Below are 16,898 nucleotides of genomic sequence, written 5' to 3'. Positions count from 1 at the left end.
TCTCCGCCTCCGTCCGTGCCGGCCCGCGCACGGAGCACCTAGGTCAGAGGCTGGCCTTCTCCTGTGGCATCTCTGCCTCCGCGTGTCCATTTCCCACCTCAACCCCCAACCCCACCAAAATCCAATGGAAAAGGTCGCGGGATCCGCGGCTGCGCCGGGTGCGGAGAGGGAGCGATGGGGGCCCGGGCAGAAGTGGAACTCCCCGCGACGCCAGCAGGAACCTCGGGCTCTGCCCGTAAAAAGAGTTTCAGGCGGGACAGACCCTGCGGGTCTTCAGAGGATGAACGGGGCAGGGGCGGGGTTGGAGATGGGAGGATGTCAGCGCCGGCAGTTGCCTCTGTGCGCACAGCTGAGTCCCCGCCATCCCGGGGGCCTCAGGACCCAAACGGAGGACTCCAGAACCCCCTGACCCCGCGGCTGCGGGTCCCGGAGAGCAGAGCAGGGGAGAAAGGACCGGAGAAGACGGGGTCTGCGTGAGGCGGGGCTGGGCGCGGGTGGGCGGGAGCGCCCCGCTTTGGGCGGAGCAGGGAAAGGCGCGCGTCAGCCCCGCAGCCCCGCGGGTCTCCGGGGTTCAGCGCCGTCCGCGCCCGCTCCGCCGCGCCGCCGCCGCCGCCTTCCCGGGATGAGCGCTCCCCCGACGCCACCTCCCGGGGGCGAGGAAAGACTCGAGACGGCCTGGCCCCCCGGCGACCAACGCCAGCGGCACCCCGGCGGCGACGGAGGCGGCGGCGGCGGCGGGCTCGGTAGCCATCCAGTGAGTCTCCGCGCTGGTGTGCCTGGTGGGCAACGCCCTGGTCATCTTCGTGATCCTCCGCTACGCCAAGATGAAGACGGCCACCAACATCTGCCTACTGAACCTGGCTGCGGCCGACGAGCTCTTCATGCTGAGCGCGCCCTTCGTGGCCTCGTCGGCCGCCCTGCGCCACTGGCCCTTCGGCCCGGCGCGGTGCCGCGCGGTGCTTAGCGTGGACGGCCTCAACTCACTCCCCAGCGTCTTCTGCCTGGCCGTGCTCAGCGTGGACCGCTACCTGGCTGTGGTGCACTCGCTGCGCGCTGCCACCTGCCGCCGGCCCAGCGGGGCCAGACTGGTCAGCGGGTGTGTGGCTGTCGTCCTCGCTGGGCACCCTGCCCCTTGCCGTCTTCGCCGACACCAGGCCGGCCCGCGGCGGCAGGGCCGTGGCCTGCAACCTGCACTGGCCGCGCCCAGCGTGGTCGGCGGTCTTCGTGGTCTGCACTTTCCTGCTGGGCTTCCTGCTGCCCGTCCTGGCCGTCGGCCTGTGCTACGTGCTCATCGTGGGCAAGATGCGGGCGCTGGCGCTGCCGGCCGGCTGGCAGCAGCAGAAGCGCTCCGAGAAGAAGATCACGTGGCTGGTGCTGACGGTGGTGGCCGTCTTCGTGCTCTGCTGGCTACCTTTCTACGCGGTGCAGCTGCTGAACTTCTCTGTGACGGGCCTGGATGCCACCGTCAACCACGTGTCCCTCATCCTCAGCCACGCCAACAGCTGCGCCAACCCCATCCTCTACGGCTTCCTCTCTGAAAACTTCCGCCGGTCCTTCCAGCGGGTTCTCTGTCTGCGCTGCTGTCTCCTGGATGCCTCTGGCGGTGCAGACCAAGAGCCACTGGACTTCTGTGCCACCGCCCTCAAGAGCAGAGGGGGCGCAGGAGCCGCATGCCCCCCCCACTCCCCTGCCAGCAGGAGCCCAGGCAACCAGAACCCAGCCGCAAGCAGGTCCCCCTCACCAGGACCACCACCTTCTGAGATGCCCTCCCCACCCACCCAGCGTGGCCACCTCCAAGGGATCTGCACCACCCTACAGCCCAGCAGATCGCCGGTGCCGGATGCTCCCCTGAGAACCACCACCTTCCTCCACAGGCACCTGCTTCCCGCAGTCTTCGTGCAACCCCAAGAGCATCAGGGCCCCTCAGGCTTCCCCTCTCCCCAGCATGCTGACGTTCAGAAGGATGCTTCCATGGGGGTAGGACCCTCTGAGAACTGATCCTAGGATGTGAATCATTCCTGAAACTCTGGCTGGTTTTTGAGGGGGGAGGAGGGAGGATGCCAGGGAGGAGTGGCCACCTGCACGTGACTTGTCACAGCAGCTCTGCCTGGGAGAGGACCGTCCGGATGGTGGAGGGAGCCGGCACCCCTGCTCTGCGCAGACTCTCTCTCTGCCTGTGGTGGGGACACAGCGTGTTCGGAAAGAGGAGGAGGAAGGGAGATGCCTCCAAATGCTCTCCCTTTGCTGCTGTTCCAGGGCCCTTGTGCAGAGAGATATTTGTGTGTGACAGCCTGGGGCCCAGACTCTGTCACCCCCACTGACCACCCCCCGGCCCAATACCTGCTTGCAATCACAAGTGTCACCCTGGTTGTCCTGGGCCGGTAGCAGGCTTTTTGTGAGTAGAAAAGGTTTAGAGAGACCTGGAGTGGGGTTTATTATGAGGCATGAAACCAGGTCCATAATAAAGAAGCGGAGAGGATAAATCTCATCTAGCTCCAATGATGGGATTTCTTGCCCCCTCCCTCTGGGTGGGAGGGGAGCAAGGGAAGGTGAAAGAAGACCAGAGAAGGCAGATGGAAATCAGCCCGGATTTTGAATGGAGGAAGCAGCTGTATCACCCGCTATTAAAAAATAGTCTATATTCAGGAAAACATCAGCCAGATGTTGATAATAAACAAATGTAGGCTGAACACAGTAAAAGGCCATAATATTTTGCCTGATGTTCACCCAAGGATAAATTATCTTTCCCCAAAGGACAAAACTGGCCTACGAGGAGCTTTGATCCTGCTTTCTGCCAAAAGCAGAGGCGGGGGGGCTGGGAGATGCAGGCAGGGCTTCTGTGGGAGGCTGAACGGCAAGCGGGCTGTTCTGTGTGCAGGGAGCGCCACGGGGGCCCCGGCTCAGCTCAGCCAAGGACACTCCTGGCTTTGGCTGGTGGGGCCTGACGGTGAGAGGAAGATACTGGGGCGGGCGGGGAGCAGGGCCTCTGAGGAGAGGCCCCTCCGCTCACCCGAGGGTCAGGCTTGCAGAGCTCACGGCTTCCTGGAAGGGCGGCTTCAACAGAAAACATCCTGGGCCTGACTTGGTCCAGGACCTGCCAGACTCATGTCTCCTCCGGCAGCCTGCAGACTCCAAGGTGGGCACAGGGGGCTGCTGGGGAGCTAAAGAAGGCTGAGGCAGGGCCCAGAGGGTAGGCAAGGCCAGAGGGGATGCCCCGCTTCCACCATGGGCCAGGGCTCCTCCCTGAGAGCCGGTGCAAAGGGAACGAGGCCCTTCCCTGAAGAGATTGGGCCAAAGCCAGGTTTCAGGGCTGTAAGCAGACCCCTGATGTTCCAGGAACGGGCAGGAGAGCCAAGTTCGGGTCCTGGTTCCAGTGTCATGTGACCGGGCAAGGGACTGAACCCAGGTCCTTAGAGTTCTGCCTCTAAAGTCAGGAGGCCCTTCCCCAGCCAGCACCTGGTGACTCTTAGAGGCCTAACCTGATGGTTTCGTCCACGTGGCTGTAGATGCCAGCTTCTCCCTTAATGAATGATAAAAGAAACAGCCTTACCATTGGGCACTTACTCCTGCACGGGACTAGCCAGCCCAGTGACCTGGAAGCAGTGATCAGTGGTGATGAGTGTGTTGTGTAGACTGGGGACGAGGTGGATATGCACATGTTCCGGGCCTGCACTGGGTGGTCCCCATCTGTCTCAGAGAGAAAATGTGTAGCCAAGTCTGCACCACAGACTGGAGACATGGCTGTGGATTGGCAGCTCCTAACTAAGACACGGAGCCCCTTGAACCCACATGCACACGTACACATGCACACACAAACACATGCACGCAGACACAGCCAGACCACCCCCGCCCTGGCAGGACACACTAGAGTTACCTTGGGCATCTGGAGTCAGTCGGTGCTGGGCCTCGTGCAACCGTAACCTCTTGAGAGCCTTTGAAAGTGAACTGTTTCTTTGTTCCCCAGAGCCTGGCATTGCCTGGCAGGACAGCCACTTGATAGATGCGGTTGAACTGACCTGTGTGAACCACGCAGGCTGATGGCAGCGAGGTGAGGGGTTCACAGCACAGGCAGTGGTCTGAATGCGCTGCCGGGCCTCTGTCACAGCCTGGGTAGGGCCTGGGGTCCTCTCCTGGATCTCCCACAGTGACTCACACTGAGCACACTCTCTGGCGGGCAAGATGGGGCACCGACCCAGAGTCTTGGCAACACTCATGCTCTGCTGAGTATTTAAAAATGCAACCTTTTCTGGGGGCTTCCCTGGTGGCGCAGTGGTTGAGAATCTGCCTGCCAGTGCAGGGGACACGGGTTCGAGCCCTGGTCTGGGAAGATCCCACATGCCGCGGAGCAACTGGGCCCGTGAGCCACAACTACTGAGCCTGCGCGTCTGGAGCCTGTGCTCCGCAACAAGAGAGGCCGCGATAGTGAGAGGCCCGCGCACCGCGATGAAGAGTGGCCCCCGCTTGCCACAGCTAGAGAAAGCCCTCGCACAGAAACGAAAACCCAACACAGCCATAAATAAATAAACAAATACTTAAAAAAAAATGCAACCTTTTCAACTTAGTTGGTGATGGTTGAAGGCAAGGCAGCCTCAAGTGATGGAAAGAGAAGTCGCTGGGAGGCAGGGGAACTCCGCGCCAGCCAGCCCCGTGGGCAGTGGTATAACCTCATTGAGCCTCAGTTTCCCACTTGAAATATGCACAAAGGGAGACTGTGAGTTTCGAGTTCTTCCCAGCTGTGGCTCTATTTTATCAGGAACGCTGGAGCAAGGTGCTGCGGTGGTGGGAGGGGACGACAGCATTCTTCTGTGCATATTGCTCTCTCCATAACCTGTTAAAAATGAGCATTGGCACTGCCTTTGACCTTGGAGTCATAAATCATGTGGTGGAACGGGGAGAGTCTTGCCAGCCGTCCTCTTTTTCAGCCGCAGGACCTTCTCGACTCCAGGGGCTTAACAACTCAGTAGTCGCAAAACATGCCGATCATTTGTCGGGGATGTGCTAGAGGCGAGGTACTGCCAGCTGTAGCAACAGGGGCCTTTGTAACGCCTGCATAAAACCCTCCCTCGAGGTCTGAAGACACTTGCACATTTTACTGGCCTGGGGCATCAGCTGTGCAGACACCCTTTGACCTCAGTGCTTCTCCACTTACCAAGACTAGGGGATCACAGCTTTTGGCTGCATCAGGAATGAAAACATTTTTTTTTTAGTAGAAATCCACTGTATTTCAAGCATACAGTTGTTGTTTTTTTGTTTGTGACTATATAAACAAATAGATCAACACACTAACCAAAAAGGAAATAAGACTTCTGCGTTTCTGACCAATGCAAGAATACCAGTTTCCACTGTATCCTTCCTCGATCATCAAGCAGGAATGAAAACATCTTTATCCAAGTAGAAACAGCCTTCAGGTACCCTCCACCAGTGAGCTGGCTTTACCTTTTAAAATTGCCTTTAATTTACTGTTCAGTGACCAGCCAGGTGTTTAATTTTTCCAGACAATCAGGAAGATGGTATTTGCACGTGACAGGTGGTCACTCATCGGAGTTCTTGCCCAGTTTGTCAGCACTATGTTTTGAGCAAACTTGAATGCAATTTGCACATTTATCTTTAAATTCTTGGCTTCACTTTCACCATAAAAACATCCTACCTACCACGCCTTAGGTGCCAACGCTGATATCAAAGGGAAAAACAACCAAGAGAGGTCTGCGTTGGCTGTGCTACCTCAGAAATCGAACTTGGCAGCCTGAGCAGTGGCTGGGAAGATTCCTGCAAATCTGCACATCAAAAGTGTTCTCCGTCAGGCGGTCTGCCGAGAAGCATTCCCATTCCACATCCTCCCTCTCCTTAAGGAGATAATGGAATAACCTCAGATTCCTTCAGCACAAATGTCAGAATCCGGAGGCCTGTCCTGTTGCACCTGGCCAGTGGGCACCACACTCCGAGGCCCTACTCTGGGGAGGCGAGTACAGGGGGCAGGGGAAGGGGGCAGAGGCATACAGACTGCACACCCCCTGCCGCTTCTGTCAGGGCAGGGCGGGGCTGGGGCCTCCGTGGACAGCGCTCTGCCCTCGAGGAAACTGGAGGTTGGTTAGTGGCAACCAGGGGCATTAATCAGATCAGCAGGGGAATGAGAGTGCGCTTCTAAGCCAAAATAAGAACGATCGGGGAAGTGATCTGGTCTCTGTGAGGCGATGCACTCAAGGACCCGACCTTGTGCAGGGCAGGCTCCCCAGGAAGGCTGAGGGGGGGCGACGTCCTCCATGAGTTGTGTGGGAGAAACCAGGATGAGAAGGGTGGGCAGAAGGGCCGAAGCAGAGGGGACGGTGTGTGCCAGCAGCCAGGAAGGGAGGCACTGACAGTGCCCCAGGTAACTGGAACAGAGGCCAGAGATGCCCAGTCAGTGGGAGGCATTAGCAGATGAGGACCTCATAGGCCCCACTGAGGACTTAGGACCCGGCCGTGGGACGGTGGTGACAATGAGAGGTGCAGGTCCACCTGGTCAAGAGCCCCATGGACGACCCCGAGTCCCCGTGAAGCTGGGGCGCATGTGCCCTCCACTTTTCAGGGGGAGGTTGGCAGGATCGTGTTCTCATCGTTTTAATGTTTTTAAATCATTTTATCAACAAGAAGGCAGGGTCCCTGGTCCTGTGACGGGATTGGCCTAGTGTCTAACAGGGAGGGGCTCTTTTGAAAATGAGGGAACCAATATTGAGAAAGTCCAAAATCATCAACCGCGTTGCCTAGAAAAGGAGCACTGACCATCAAAGTAAGACCCGAGGCTTCCTGTTATGAGGACACCGTGAGCCCCACCCGGCACCTGGCGAGGTGTGGACAGTGCACTGGGTGAGGAAACAGATTTGGGGACACACAGGCCGGGGGCAGGTCACCGCTCACCAGCCCAGCACGGCCACAGGGATGCTGCGTGGCCCCTGGAGAAAGGACAGAGAGCAAGAGCATCCAGCCCAGGTGTGCGGGGCAGGCCCAGGCGGCTCACCGCTCAGACAGCGACCCGACGGCACAGGAAGACAGGGAGGTGCATGCAAGGTGCTGGCGGTGTATTTGGGGGAGGGGCGTTGTGTTTGGTTGGTTTTTGTATTTTTTTGCATCCAGCTTTCTTTAGCCATTCCGAGGAGGCTGTGATTTCTTTCTAATCTGTTTTTATGGGAGCATAATTTATACATGGGAAAAGTCACTCTTTTTCGGTGCACAGTTCTGTGCATTTTGACATGTATAAGGTTACCATCGTTTAACTGCCACCTCAGTCAAGATGGGGACTGGCTCCAGGACCGTGTCCTTCCCTCTCGGTGGCCGTGATCCATGCGCTGAGGGGGCAGCATGGGGAGGACCCGAAGGGAAGAGACCTGGGGACGGTGCTCCCCAGATGCAGGCAGGCCACCCAAGCACACCATCTCCCCACATCCCCAAGCAGGGCGCTCTGCCCTCCTGATCGCCTGGATTTGAAGCAGCAGCCTGGGCTCCAGAAACCACCCCACCCCCGCAAACCACAACCCGGGGCTTGAGCAAGTGCCGGGCAGGTTGCTGCCTCCTCAGCATGGGTGCCCCTCCCCTCCGGGGCTCAGAGCTCTCCCGCAGCCCCGCAGAGCCAGCTCTTCCTCAGGACCCAGCCCCGTCTGCCCATCGAGGCCTGGACGGCTGGCTGCTGGGCTGGTGCTGCATCGTCTCAGCCCCGTTGATTGAGGCTGATACCCTCGCTCTGCAAATGCAGACAAACCACAGAGAGGGGGCCTTGCCCTGTGCCTTCGGGCTTCCCTTTCTCCTCCTGTCCCCGTGGGATTCCCCAAGTCCTACCTCTTAGGACAGGGCGAAGATGCTTGAAGAAAGGGGGGAGTCAGTGCTGGCAGAGAAGGGCCAAAACTGGTGTTTCTGGTTTAGATCACCATTTCAAGACGAATTGAACAACGAACCGTCTGTCCAATACGAGGGTGCAGGGTAGGGGGTGCGGATCTCCGGCATGGCTGCGGGAGGTAGGGGTCCATGTGTTCAAGGAAATCGAATGGAATTAAGGGGGGAGGCAGAAGGAAGGGGGAGGGTATAGGAGACTGAGGCAAGCCCCCTCTTCCTCTTCCTCTTCCTCACTGGGTGGCCGAGGGAAGGTTTGCTTGAGTCCAACAGCCCAGAGTGAGCAGCTGGGGCCGGCCTCCGGGTGAGGACAGGAGAAGATTCCAGGAGGACAGGGAAACCCTGCCCTAAGTCGAGTGTGCAGGAGAGGGGCTTCCCAGGATGGTACAACTCGTGGATGTCTTGTTCAGGAGAAGGTTATTTCAGGTGCAGTCGGGGGATATGTCTGGCCTGGGGCGGGGGGCGTCATCACCACGGACCCCAGTTTGGAATCTTGGTTTATTTTTTCACTGGATCCCTGAAACCCTGCTGCTTCTGCTGCCCCATTTTGTTTCCACCATTTCCAGCAGTCGTGACTGAACTAACCATCCCCAGGGTCCTTCTGTCTTTCGCAATCACACTTTCAAAACAGGCTGAAGAGGATTTTGATTCTGTTAGAATCTGATGTTAAAACAATATTTCATTTCTCTTGTGAGAGGAAATCTGTTGTTTGCCTACATCTGAGCCTGCTGACCAAAGAAAGGAAGAAGGGCTCTCTCAAAACAAAAAGAGATAGCGCTGAACCCAGGCACACATTCTGAACAAGACAGACAGACAGAGTCGGGCGTAGCCTGTGTTATTTTACAAAGAAATGCCAAGAAGGTCAGGGATGTTTTCAGATGTGCTCGGGTGCCCCCCACCGAGTCACGACAACCATGGAAACATGTTTTTCTCTCTTCTTCGTAACCTCGGTTTTCCTCGAAGAGATGACATAATGATTAACCCCCATTCGACACACGACCACTGTGAGCTTGGGGGTCTTCTGCCCCCTGCCCAGTCCGCATGAGAAGGTCACGCCCAGGAGCCTCAGGAAGGGCTGTGGCCGTGCAGGGGGGCCACTTGGGATTCCGTGGGCAGTAGCATTTCCTTACTTCCTCCTGCGTGCCTCAAGGTGCCCCTCCTCCCTGAAATGCGTGATATGCAGGCTTTCCGTCTTGCTTTGTGTGTCTTTACACACTCTGGTGGGCTGCCAGGATTTCGGTCAACCAGGGCCCGAACGCGGGGTGAATGAGCAGGGCTTTGGGAGACATGTGAGCTGGGTTTTGTTAAAAACCTGTTTGCTGAAACGGAAGAGAGGCTGTCTGTCTGGTCATTCCTTGGAAAATCTTGTCTTTGTGATTCAAACATGAAAACACAGGATCCTTGGTTCAGGGAGATCTTAAGGGCATAGCGAGCCTCAGAGTGGAAAAAGGCTTTATCTGGCCTGCTGTGTAGACATCTCCAGCGTCAGTAGAGGGGGAAGGACAGGAGGGAACTTTCTGGTGTCATGAACATATTCTATATACTGATGATGGCAGTAGTTCCACGAATGTGTGTTCTTCAGGACTCATAGAACTGTTTGCTAAAAAAGGCGGGTTTTACAGTCCAGGGGCCTGTAACTCCCCGGGGGGCTGGGTGCCCAGGCCCACGGCCCACTGCGGTGCCCTCTGTGGCGGACAGATGGCTGGAGAGGCCAGGCACTGGCCCAGAGTCCCACTGGGACAGTTGTGGACACAGGGCCAGTCCCTTGTTTTGAACTGAAGTTTCTTTCCTCTTTGGCAGGTTCCTCTTTGGTGTGACTAGACTTGGGGCCCCACGTGGCAGCTGGAGTTGGGGGTGCTTCGGGCTGTGGTCACCCCTCCTCTGTGGCCTCCCTGGGAGCACAGTGGAGGGGGCTCTGCTCCCCCAGACTTTGATGGGCCTGTAAGCAGGGAGAATGGGTCTTTGAAATGGATTTTACAGCTGAGGAGGGACTGCATCTCCGCTGTGCGAACATCCCCTCCTGCAGCTCTGCCTGATGCCTGAGACCCCACCAGGACACTTGTCCAGGTGGGACAGCAGCCCTTCCAAATGACCACACCGTGCCTGGAAAGAACCCTTTCCACTTTCTGGAAACCTTGAACTTGCCCTCAAGACACTCCAGATCCCAACACATCCTTTTTCTTTATCCACTTACACACCCACCAGTTCGTTGTCGCGCATGCCCCGTTTATGGAGCACCTGCTGTGTGCCAGACCTGGGCCAGTTCCCTTCACCTAATCCTCATGGAAACCCCAGAGGGGGCTGGGCCGGCACCCTGTTTACAGCCTTAGGGTTTTTTTCTTTCTTTCTTTTTTTTTGGCTGCACTGTGCAGCTTGTGGGATTTCAGTTCCCCGACCAGGAATTGAACCCGGGCCACGGCAGTGAAAGCACCGAATCCTAACCGCTAGGCCACCAGGGAACTCCCAGTCTTAGGGGTTGTGTGGTGCCCGTGGCCGTGTGACCACCCATGTCAGGCTGGGATTCAGATCTGGGGTGCATGACACCCACACTCTTTGTTGGCCCTGCTGGATTCTTACAATGCAAACTGTGCAAGTGTTGCCGTGGGGATACGTAAATAAGTCTAGAAGTAGCCGTTACCTTCTCAAATGATTTCAGCGCGTAAATGGTGCACCAGCGCGCTCTTATGAAACTCCTCCACTTGCACCGAGGACAGAATTCGACATCTCTAAGCTGACCTATGGTCCCCCCCTCCACTTTTCTCTCTGCATCCCACCTCTGCAGCCTCATCCTGGACCCCCTCCTCCTTGCTCACCTCACTCCACACCCTGTGCCAAGACTCTTCCCAGCACAGGGCCTTTGCACATGCTGTGCCTTCCACCCAGACTGCTCTGCCCTCTGCTCTGTGTTTGACCAACCCCTGCTCCTCCTTCACGTCCAGAATTGTGTCAGCTGGTCCAGCAGGCTCTCCAGCCCTGTCGTGCTGTGCTCCTCCTCCCTGGCTCCTACCACTGTTTCAGAGGCAATTACAGTTTGGGGGGGGGGGGGCGGAGATCGTTTGTTGTATGTCTGTCTCCCCCACCAGAGCTCAGGCTTCTCAAGGCAGGGGTTTGTCACCATGCCTGTCACCCACCAGTGACAGAGCACACGCTCAATAAATATTTGCTGAACTGATCCAAGCGGTTCGGTCTGAGGGCAAAAAAGTCATTTGAGTCATAAAATCAAATTCTGACTCATCCACCCTGGCCTCCTTCCCCAGGCCCCATGAGCCCTGGAACGCCATCAGCGAACACACACCGCACACCACTGCTGAGACTGGGAGACCTGGATGACAACGATGTGAATAGAAGGCAGGGCCCACGGCCCATTTCACAAGGGCCACCCAGGTTTGAAACGCTGGGGGATCATTTTTAGAGTTAAGTGATTTGTTTATATGGTATCTTTTTCAGAGAGAGGCTGAAGTTTGGAAATCTCAAGTTCAGGTGAAGCCTGTACACAGGGAGTTGGATCTCCCACGGGACAGGAAGTGAGGCACATCGCGAGGGTCTGTGCCTCACCTCGCCTCGCCCCACCAGTGTCCTGGGGTCCAAGATGCCCCAGTAAGGGTTCTTGCCTCTGAGTCTTGAAAGCATGTTTTGGTTTTCTTGTGTTCTTGAGAAAGGATCTCTTCTTTGGAGGAAGACATCCTAAAGCAGTGAGACTTTGACAGTCAATTTGACTGCTCCTGGGAGCAGACCCTTTTGAAAAGTGGAAGGGCGGGTGGTGAGGATGATTGGTAAGGTATCACTCTCCCCTCTCGACCCCCAGCATGATTTATCTGCACCTGCTTTGCTCCCACTCATCGAGTTCTTCCTTCACATGTACCTATTATTGAATCTGGTTTTCTGCTAGCCTTCCGAGGTCCTGAGGGCAACATTGCTGCATTGGCCATCTCGGGAGGGCACCCCTCACCTATCACCCACTCCACACACACCCCAAAACCGTCTCCTTCATCCAAGATGGATGTTGACATCTCCAACTGCATCTTCACGACAGCGACTACTCATTAAAACTGAGAAATTCGGCATGATCCAAGTGTATAAAAATATTTGGATATTTGACCGAATTCAATTTTCTTCCAACTTTTGCTTTCTGAAAACTTTCAGAACACTGCATATAAAATTCAGCCAGTTTCACCATCCCAGGAAAAGGGCCCCAAGAAATGTGTGTATTAAAAAGACAGTGTTTCCTATCTCCAAGAGAAATGAGGATGATTTAATACTGCATGAGACCTTGGTCTCTGAGCCACAGACTGACTTTTGTGTTTGCATATCTCTGAGAGCAGATAATGCCAAACCATTCACAGAGGGACACACAGCCAAGATTCTAAGAGATGCCCCAAGAAGGACTGTTTAACTCGTCCCAACAAATAATCCTATAATATATTTTAAAACACTTAGGCATAAGTCCTGTGTATGAAGTTGTTATGGTTACAGAAGGAAAAAATAAATATTTGTGCACACAGACATAACATGAAGTCCTTCTACAGTGAAAACAATCTCCTCTGGAAAGATCTTTGAAAGTCAGAGATGGAGCCTGGAGTAGATGGAGCTAGTGATGGGGTGGCGGGCAGCCTTTAAATGCTCCTCTTGGCATGCGCATTGTCCATGAGCCTCGTTTAATAACATAAAACGAGGGGGCTGGGGGAGAGAGGTGAACAGACACAAAACCCAAGAGCACTGTTATTTGTTTATTTTCTACTTGTGATGTCATAAGCAGGAGTTTTGCCTGTGTTCTAGTTTATCTCCAATAAATAAATAACTATGTACAAATGTGCTGAGTTTACAAAATGGTAGCGGAAAACCTTTGCATTACAAAAGATACATTTACATGATACACATTTTTCCATACACAGAAGCATGAAGCATTTCATTCCTAGCTTACTTGAACCAAAGACCCTGTGTGGCAATGTCTAAAGGTGTGTACCTAGGCTTTTCTACCAGAAAGCAAAGCTATAAAAGGAAAATTCCTCAGTTTCTTGAGAATATAGGGCCTGACTTGGCCTGCTACTTATTACTCATCCATATTTAATCTATTCCAGAATGTTGGAAGCTGTCTGGAACAGCTCTCCTCAAATATACGAAGCAGACAACCCCCTGCTGATCTCGTTAAAATGCAGATTCTTGTGCAGTAGGTGGGATGGAGCCTGAGTGTCTGCATTTCTAACCAGCTGGCAGGGGCAGCTCCAGCCTCTTGTCCCGGGACCACGCTCCAAATGGCTGGGCTTAGAAGGCCCCTCCGAACTGGGAGAACTTCTCGAGGGCCTGATCAAGGTGAGGCCCTAATTGGCCATGCTCCAGGCTGCATCCCCAAACTCCCAAATTCAAGAAACCAGTAGAGCTGGTTTTATTTGGGCCTACAAATGACAAGAACAGTGAGAGTCCAAATGGTCATTGGCATGAATCCTACAGCTCAAAACTTTCTTACACTGTCTCCCAGGAGGTGCTTCCATCTTCTCTCAGTTTAGAGCAACCATGTGAACAAAGATTTTCAACATTGTCAAAAATAACTAATAATAATAATAATAGGAATAATAATAATAGGAAAAGACACTGCATCAGAAGCTTAACAACAAGGACTACTTTTCAGTCCAAATCAAAACAACAACAACAATAAAACGGAGGTTCTTTGTTTAAAAATAAAAATGAAAATCTCCTTGCATTGAATTCCTGTGGTAGTCCAGCAACATTAGTCTAACAAATGCCCTTCACATCTTAACCTTCGTTAAAATGATATTGCTCTGGAAGCCTGAAATTTCAGGATAAATTAGCAAATCTGCTGAAAGAACAAATTCCCAACCATTCTTATTTCTAGTGTTTTTGTTTCTGTTTCACATAACAGTTCTGCCCAGGCAGACAGCTAAGGGCAGAAGTAGGGTCCAATACAGGTAGGGTGGCTCAGGTGGGTTGGCCGAGTTCCTGGGAGGGGTAAATTGGGAGAAACGAAAGGGCTGAAATGCGGCTTGGCTTCATAAATGCGAGAGGGCTGGAAAAGATAGTATAAGGGCCCCATGACAAGGGGGAGCACATAAATATATAGACAGGGAAGGGCAGAGAAGGGAAAGGAGAAAGGCGGGAGGGATACAAAGCGGGTGTCGGAGACACAAGGGTAGGGAAAGAAGCCAAAGAACAAAAAATACTTAAAAAATAAATATCTTGGTCATTATCTATGACTCAATTACACTTCACTTAGTCCACTGGGATGAAGTCTGCCCCAAGGCTGCCAACCAAGAACACTCACCCCTCCTGTGCCCCTTGGTGAGGGCATCGGACACTTTGCAATCTTGTCACTATAAAACTGCCATCTCTGCCCACTTGTCCGATGACATCATGGAAATGGCTGGAGCCATACTTCTTCCAACGCGCCCCCACCCCCATAGCCAAGTGTAGAAGCAGCGAAAGAAGAGGAGCGAGCGTCTTCTCCAGTTCTGACGCCAGCTAAGGTGCTTTGGGGTAGTGGGAGAGAAAGGCTGGAGAGGGGAGGAGCAATGAGTCCCAGGAGGGAGGAAAAGGCCACCCAACACCTGGGCCAGGGAGGGAGGTCCCTCAGAGTTTCTGAGGCGTCCGCTCGGTCTTCACGTGCTGCAGTACCACCTCCTTGGCGGGGACCCCGCACTTGTACTCCAGCTCCGCCCGCGAGGTGACTTGCTTCTTGCGCAGGTGGCAGAGGAGCGCCAAAAGCGCCACGACCAAAGACAGGCTCGCGATGGAGATGCCGACGAGCACGCCCGAATGCAGAGGCCCCGCGGGCGGGGGCGAGGGGCGAGGGGTGGCGCCGGGAGTCGGGCTGCCCGGGAGCGCCCCAGAGCCGCCGTCCTCCTCGTCGCCGCCCTGGTCGCCGCCGCTCACCTTGATGGGGTCACAGTCGGTGCCAGTCTGGCCGAAGAGGGCCGTGTCGGGCCCGCAGATGCACTCGTAGGTGCCGGGGAGGTTGTGGCACTTGCCAGGGCAGTAGCCGTTGTTGCACTCGTTGATGTCCGTGCACACGGAGCCCTCGTCCAGGATGTAGCCCTCGGGGCACCGGCAGATCGCCAGGTTGTTGGGGTCGCAGTCGGCCGGGCACGAAGTCTGGTTGCAGAACATCTGGCACCTGTGCGGGGCGTGGGGGATGGGCGCGAAGCCCTCGGCGCAGATGCAGAGGTAGTCAGTTCCGCCCACGGGCTGGCACTGGTACTCGCAGTCGGTGCCGAAGCACGGGTCCACAGGCTCCACGCACTCGCCGTCCACCAGGTCGAAGCCGGGGAAGCAGTGGCACTGGAAGCCGCCCTTCGTGTTGACACAGCTCTGCGGGCACGGGCTGGGCACCTGCATGCAGTCATCCACGTCCTCACACCGGTGCTGGTCCGCAGCCAGCCGGTAGCCCGTCGCGCACATGCACGTGTAGTTGGTGGGCGCGTCGGGGAAGCCGGGGACGCAGAAGTGCTCGCAGAGTTGGTGGCACGGGTGCTCGGCCGCCACCGCACAGGAGCGCCCGTCCGCCTGCAGGGCGGCGTCGGCGGGGCAGAGGCAGCTCGACGCCCCGGCGCTCCCGTTGCACGCGTGCTCGCAGCCGCCGCCCTCCACGCTGCAGGCCCAGGCGCCCGGCGCCTCCCGGCCCCAGCGCGCCTCGGCCTCTGCGGGCGGCACCGCGCACTCCAGCTTCACCCCGAGGGGCATCACGGCGGCCGAGCTGCCCAGCGGCAGCGCCTGGAAGTCCGCGCCGCGGGCACCGAACGGGGTGCTGTAGGTGACAGAGACGCCGGCGGCCGCCGCGGCGCCGGGCTCCACAACCAGCGGCCGGCAGGAGGCGGCGAAGTTGAACTCGCAGAGGAAGCCGTCGGCCTCCGCGCCGCACGGCAGCTCCTCCCAGGTCGGCTCTCCCGGTGCCGGAGCCCCGGCCGCCGAGACGGCGACGCACAGCGGACCGCAGAGGGGCGTCCCGTCGTCGTGAGGCCGCGCCCACCTGCTGTAGCTGGTGCGGTTGTCGCCCGTAACCCACTGGAAGCCGCGCAAGGGCTCGCGGTGCCCCGGGTCGCCGCAGCCGGGCGGGAGCTGCAGGCCGATCCAGAGCCGCGGGCCATCGCCGCCGTCGCCGCTCAGTAGCAGGGAGATGACATCCGCTGCCACCGAGGAGCGCACGGTCATCAGGTGGCCCCGCAGCTGCTCGCAGACCCGGCTGGCGGCGAGGAAAGTCGCGGGGCCCCGGAAAAGCGCGAAGCAGTCGTGCTCGACGCACTGGCTGCCGAGGGGCTGCGGCTCCGGGGGCGCCGGGAGCCCCAGGCCGGCGGGAGCCAACACGCCGAGGAGCAGGACGCGGAGCATAGTGTCCGCACGCAGCGCGCAGGGGCCCGGCCGGGGCTGAGAGGCGACAGCCGCTCGCGTCGGTCCCGGACTAGGCGCGTCCGGCTGCGGCGCGCAGCCCCGGCGAGGCAGCCTCTGACAGGCGGGCGGGCCTGGGCCCGAGTTTATAAGTGCGCGGCCCCCCTCCCTGGACGTTCGGGAAAAGGAAGGAAGTGCCTGGTGGGAAGGGCTGATGCTGCATTCTCGGATTACTGGGTTCTCCGGACGCCCTGCGCCCGCCCTCGCGCCCGGGATCACCTCGCGGGGATGAGTAAACTCGGCCCCGGCTGGGAGGTCCTCGGGCGGGCCCGGCAGCGCAGGCTCCCGGGAGGGCAGCACCTCTGTCAGCGCGGCGACAGGACCCGCCCCACGCGTGCAGCCCTACAAGGGGCTTAACCCGCAGCCCTTAACCTCCGGTCCTCTTTCTTTTCCTTCATCAATGTGTTGTTACCACCTATTTCAAGGAAAGGCTGGATTGCGGAGCTCTGGGAAGAGGAGACTGGGCGAGGAGGGCTTGGAATGAGAGGTGGGGACGTAGCGCCCAGGACCTGCAGGCTGCGGGAGGAGTTGCCCGCCACCCAGAGGGGCTGCCTAGGGCGTGGCCTTCCCCAAAAAACACGAGCGCAGGGCGAGGGAGCCACACCCGCCCCGGCCAGGGCGCCTAGAGAAGGAGGCGCTTGGAG

General features: G+C 57.0%; 2 protein-coding genes across 2 annotated transcripts; one reads left to right on the top strand and one right to left on the bottom strand.

The window, feature by feature from the left end:
* Positions 1–622: 622 nt before the first annotated feature.
* SSTR4 (somatostatin receptor 4) lies at positions 623–1,760 on the top strand. The gene is given in 4 exon segments (XM_059897816.1): positions 623–679; positions 681–1,093; positions 1,095–1,674; positions 1,677–1,760. Coding segments are annotated over 4 exon segments (1,134 nt in total).
* A 10,814-nt stretch (positions 1,761–12,574) lies between these two features.
* THBD (thrombomodulin) lies at positions 12,575–16,319 on the bottom strand. Its single transcript, XM_059897899.1, has one exon. It carries the CDS (start codon positions 16,195–16,197, stop codon positions 14,443–14,445), a length of 1,755 nt encoding a protein of 584 aa, XP_059753882.1. The 5' UTR covers positions 16,198–16,319; the 3' UTR covers positions 12,575–14,442.
* Between the last annotated feature and the right edge of the window lie 579 nt (positions 16,320–16,898).

This window comes from Balaenoptera ricei, chromosome 15 (assembly GCF_028023285.1).
Source record: "Balaenoptera ricei isolate mBalRic1 chromosome 15, mBalRic1.hap2, whole genome shotgun sequence".
In the NCBI taxonomy this organism is placed as follows: domain Eukaryota; kingdom Metazoa; phylum Chordata; class Mammalia; order Artiodactyla; family Balaenopteridae; genus Balaenoptera; species Balaenoptera ricei.
Note: the sequence above shows the minus strand (reverse complement) of the source record. Positions and strands in the feature narration are given on the sequence as shown.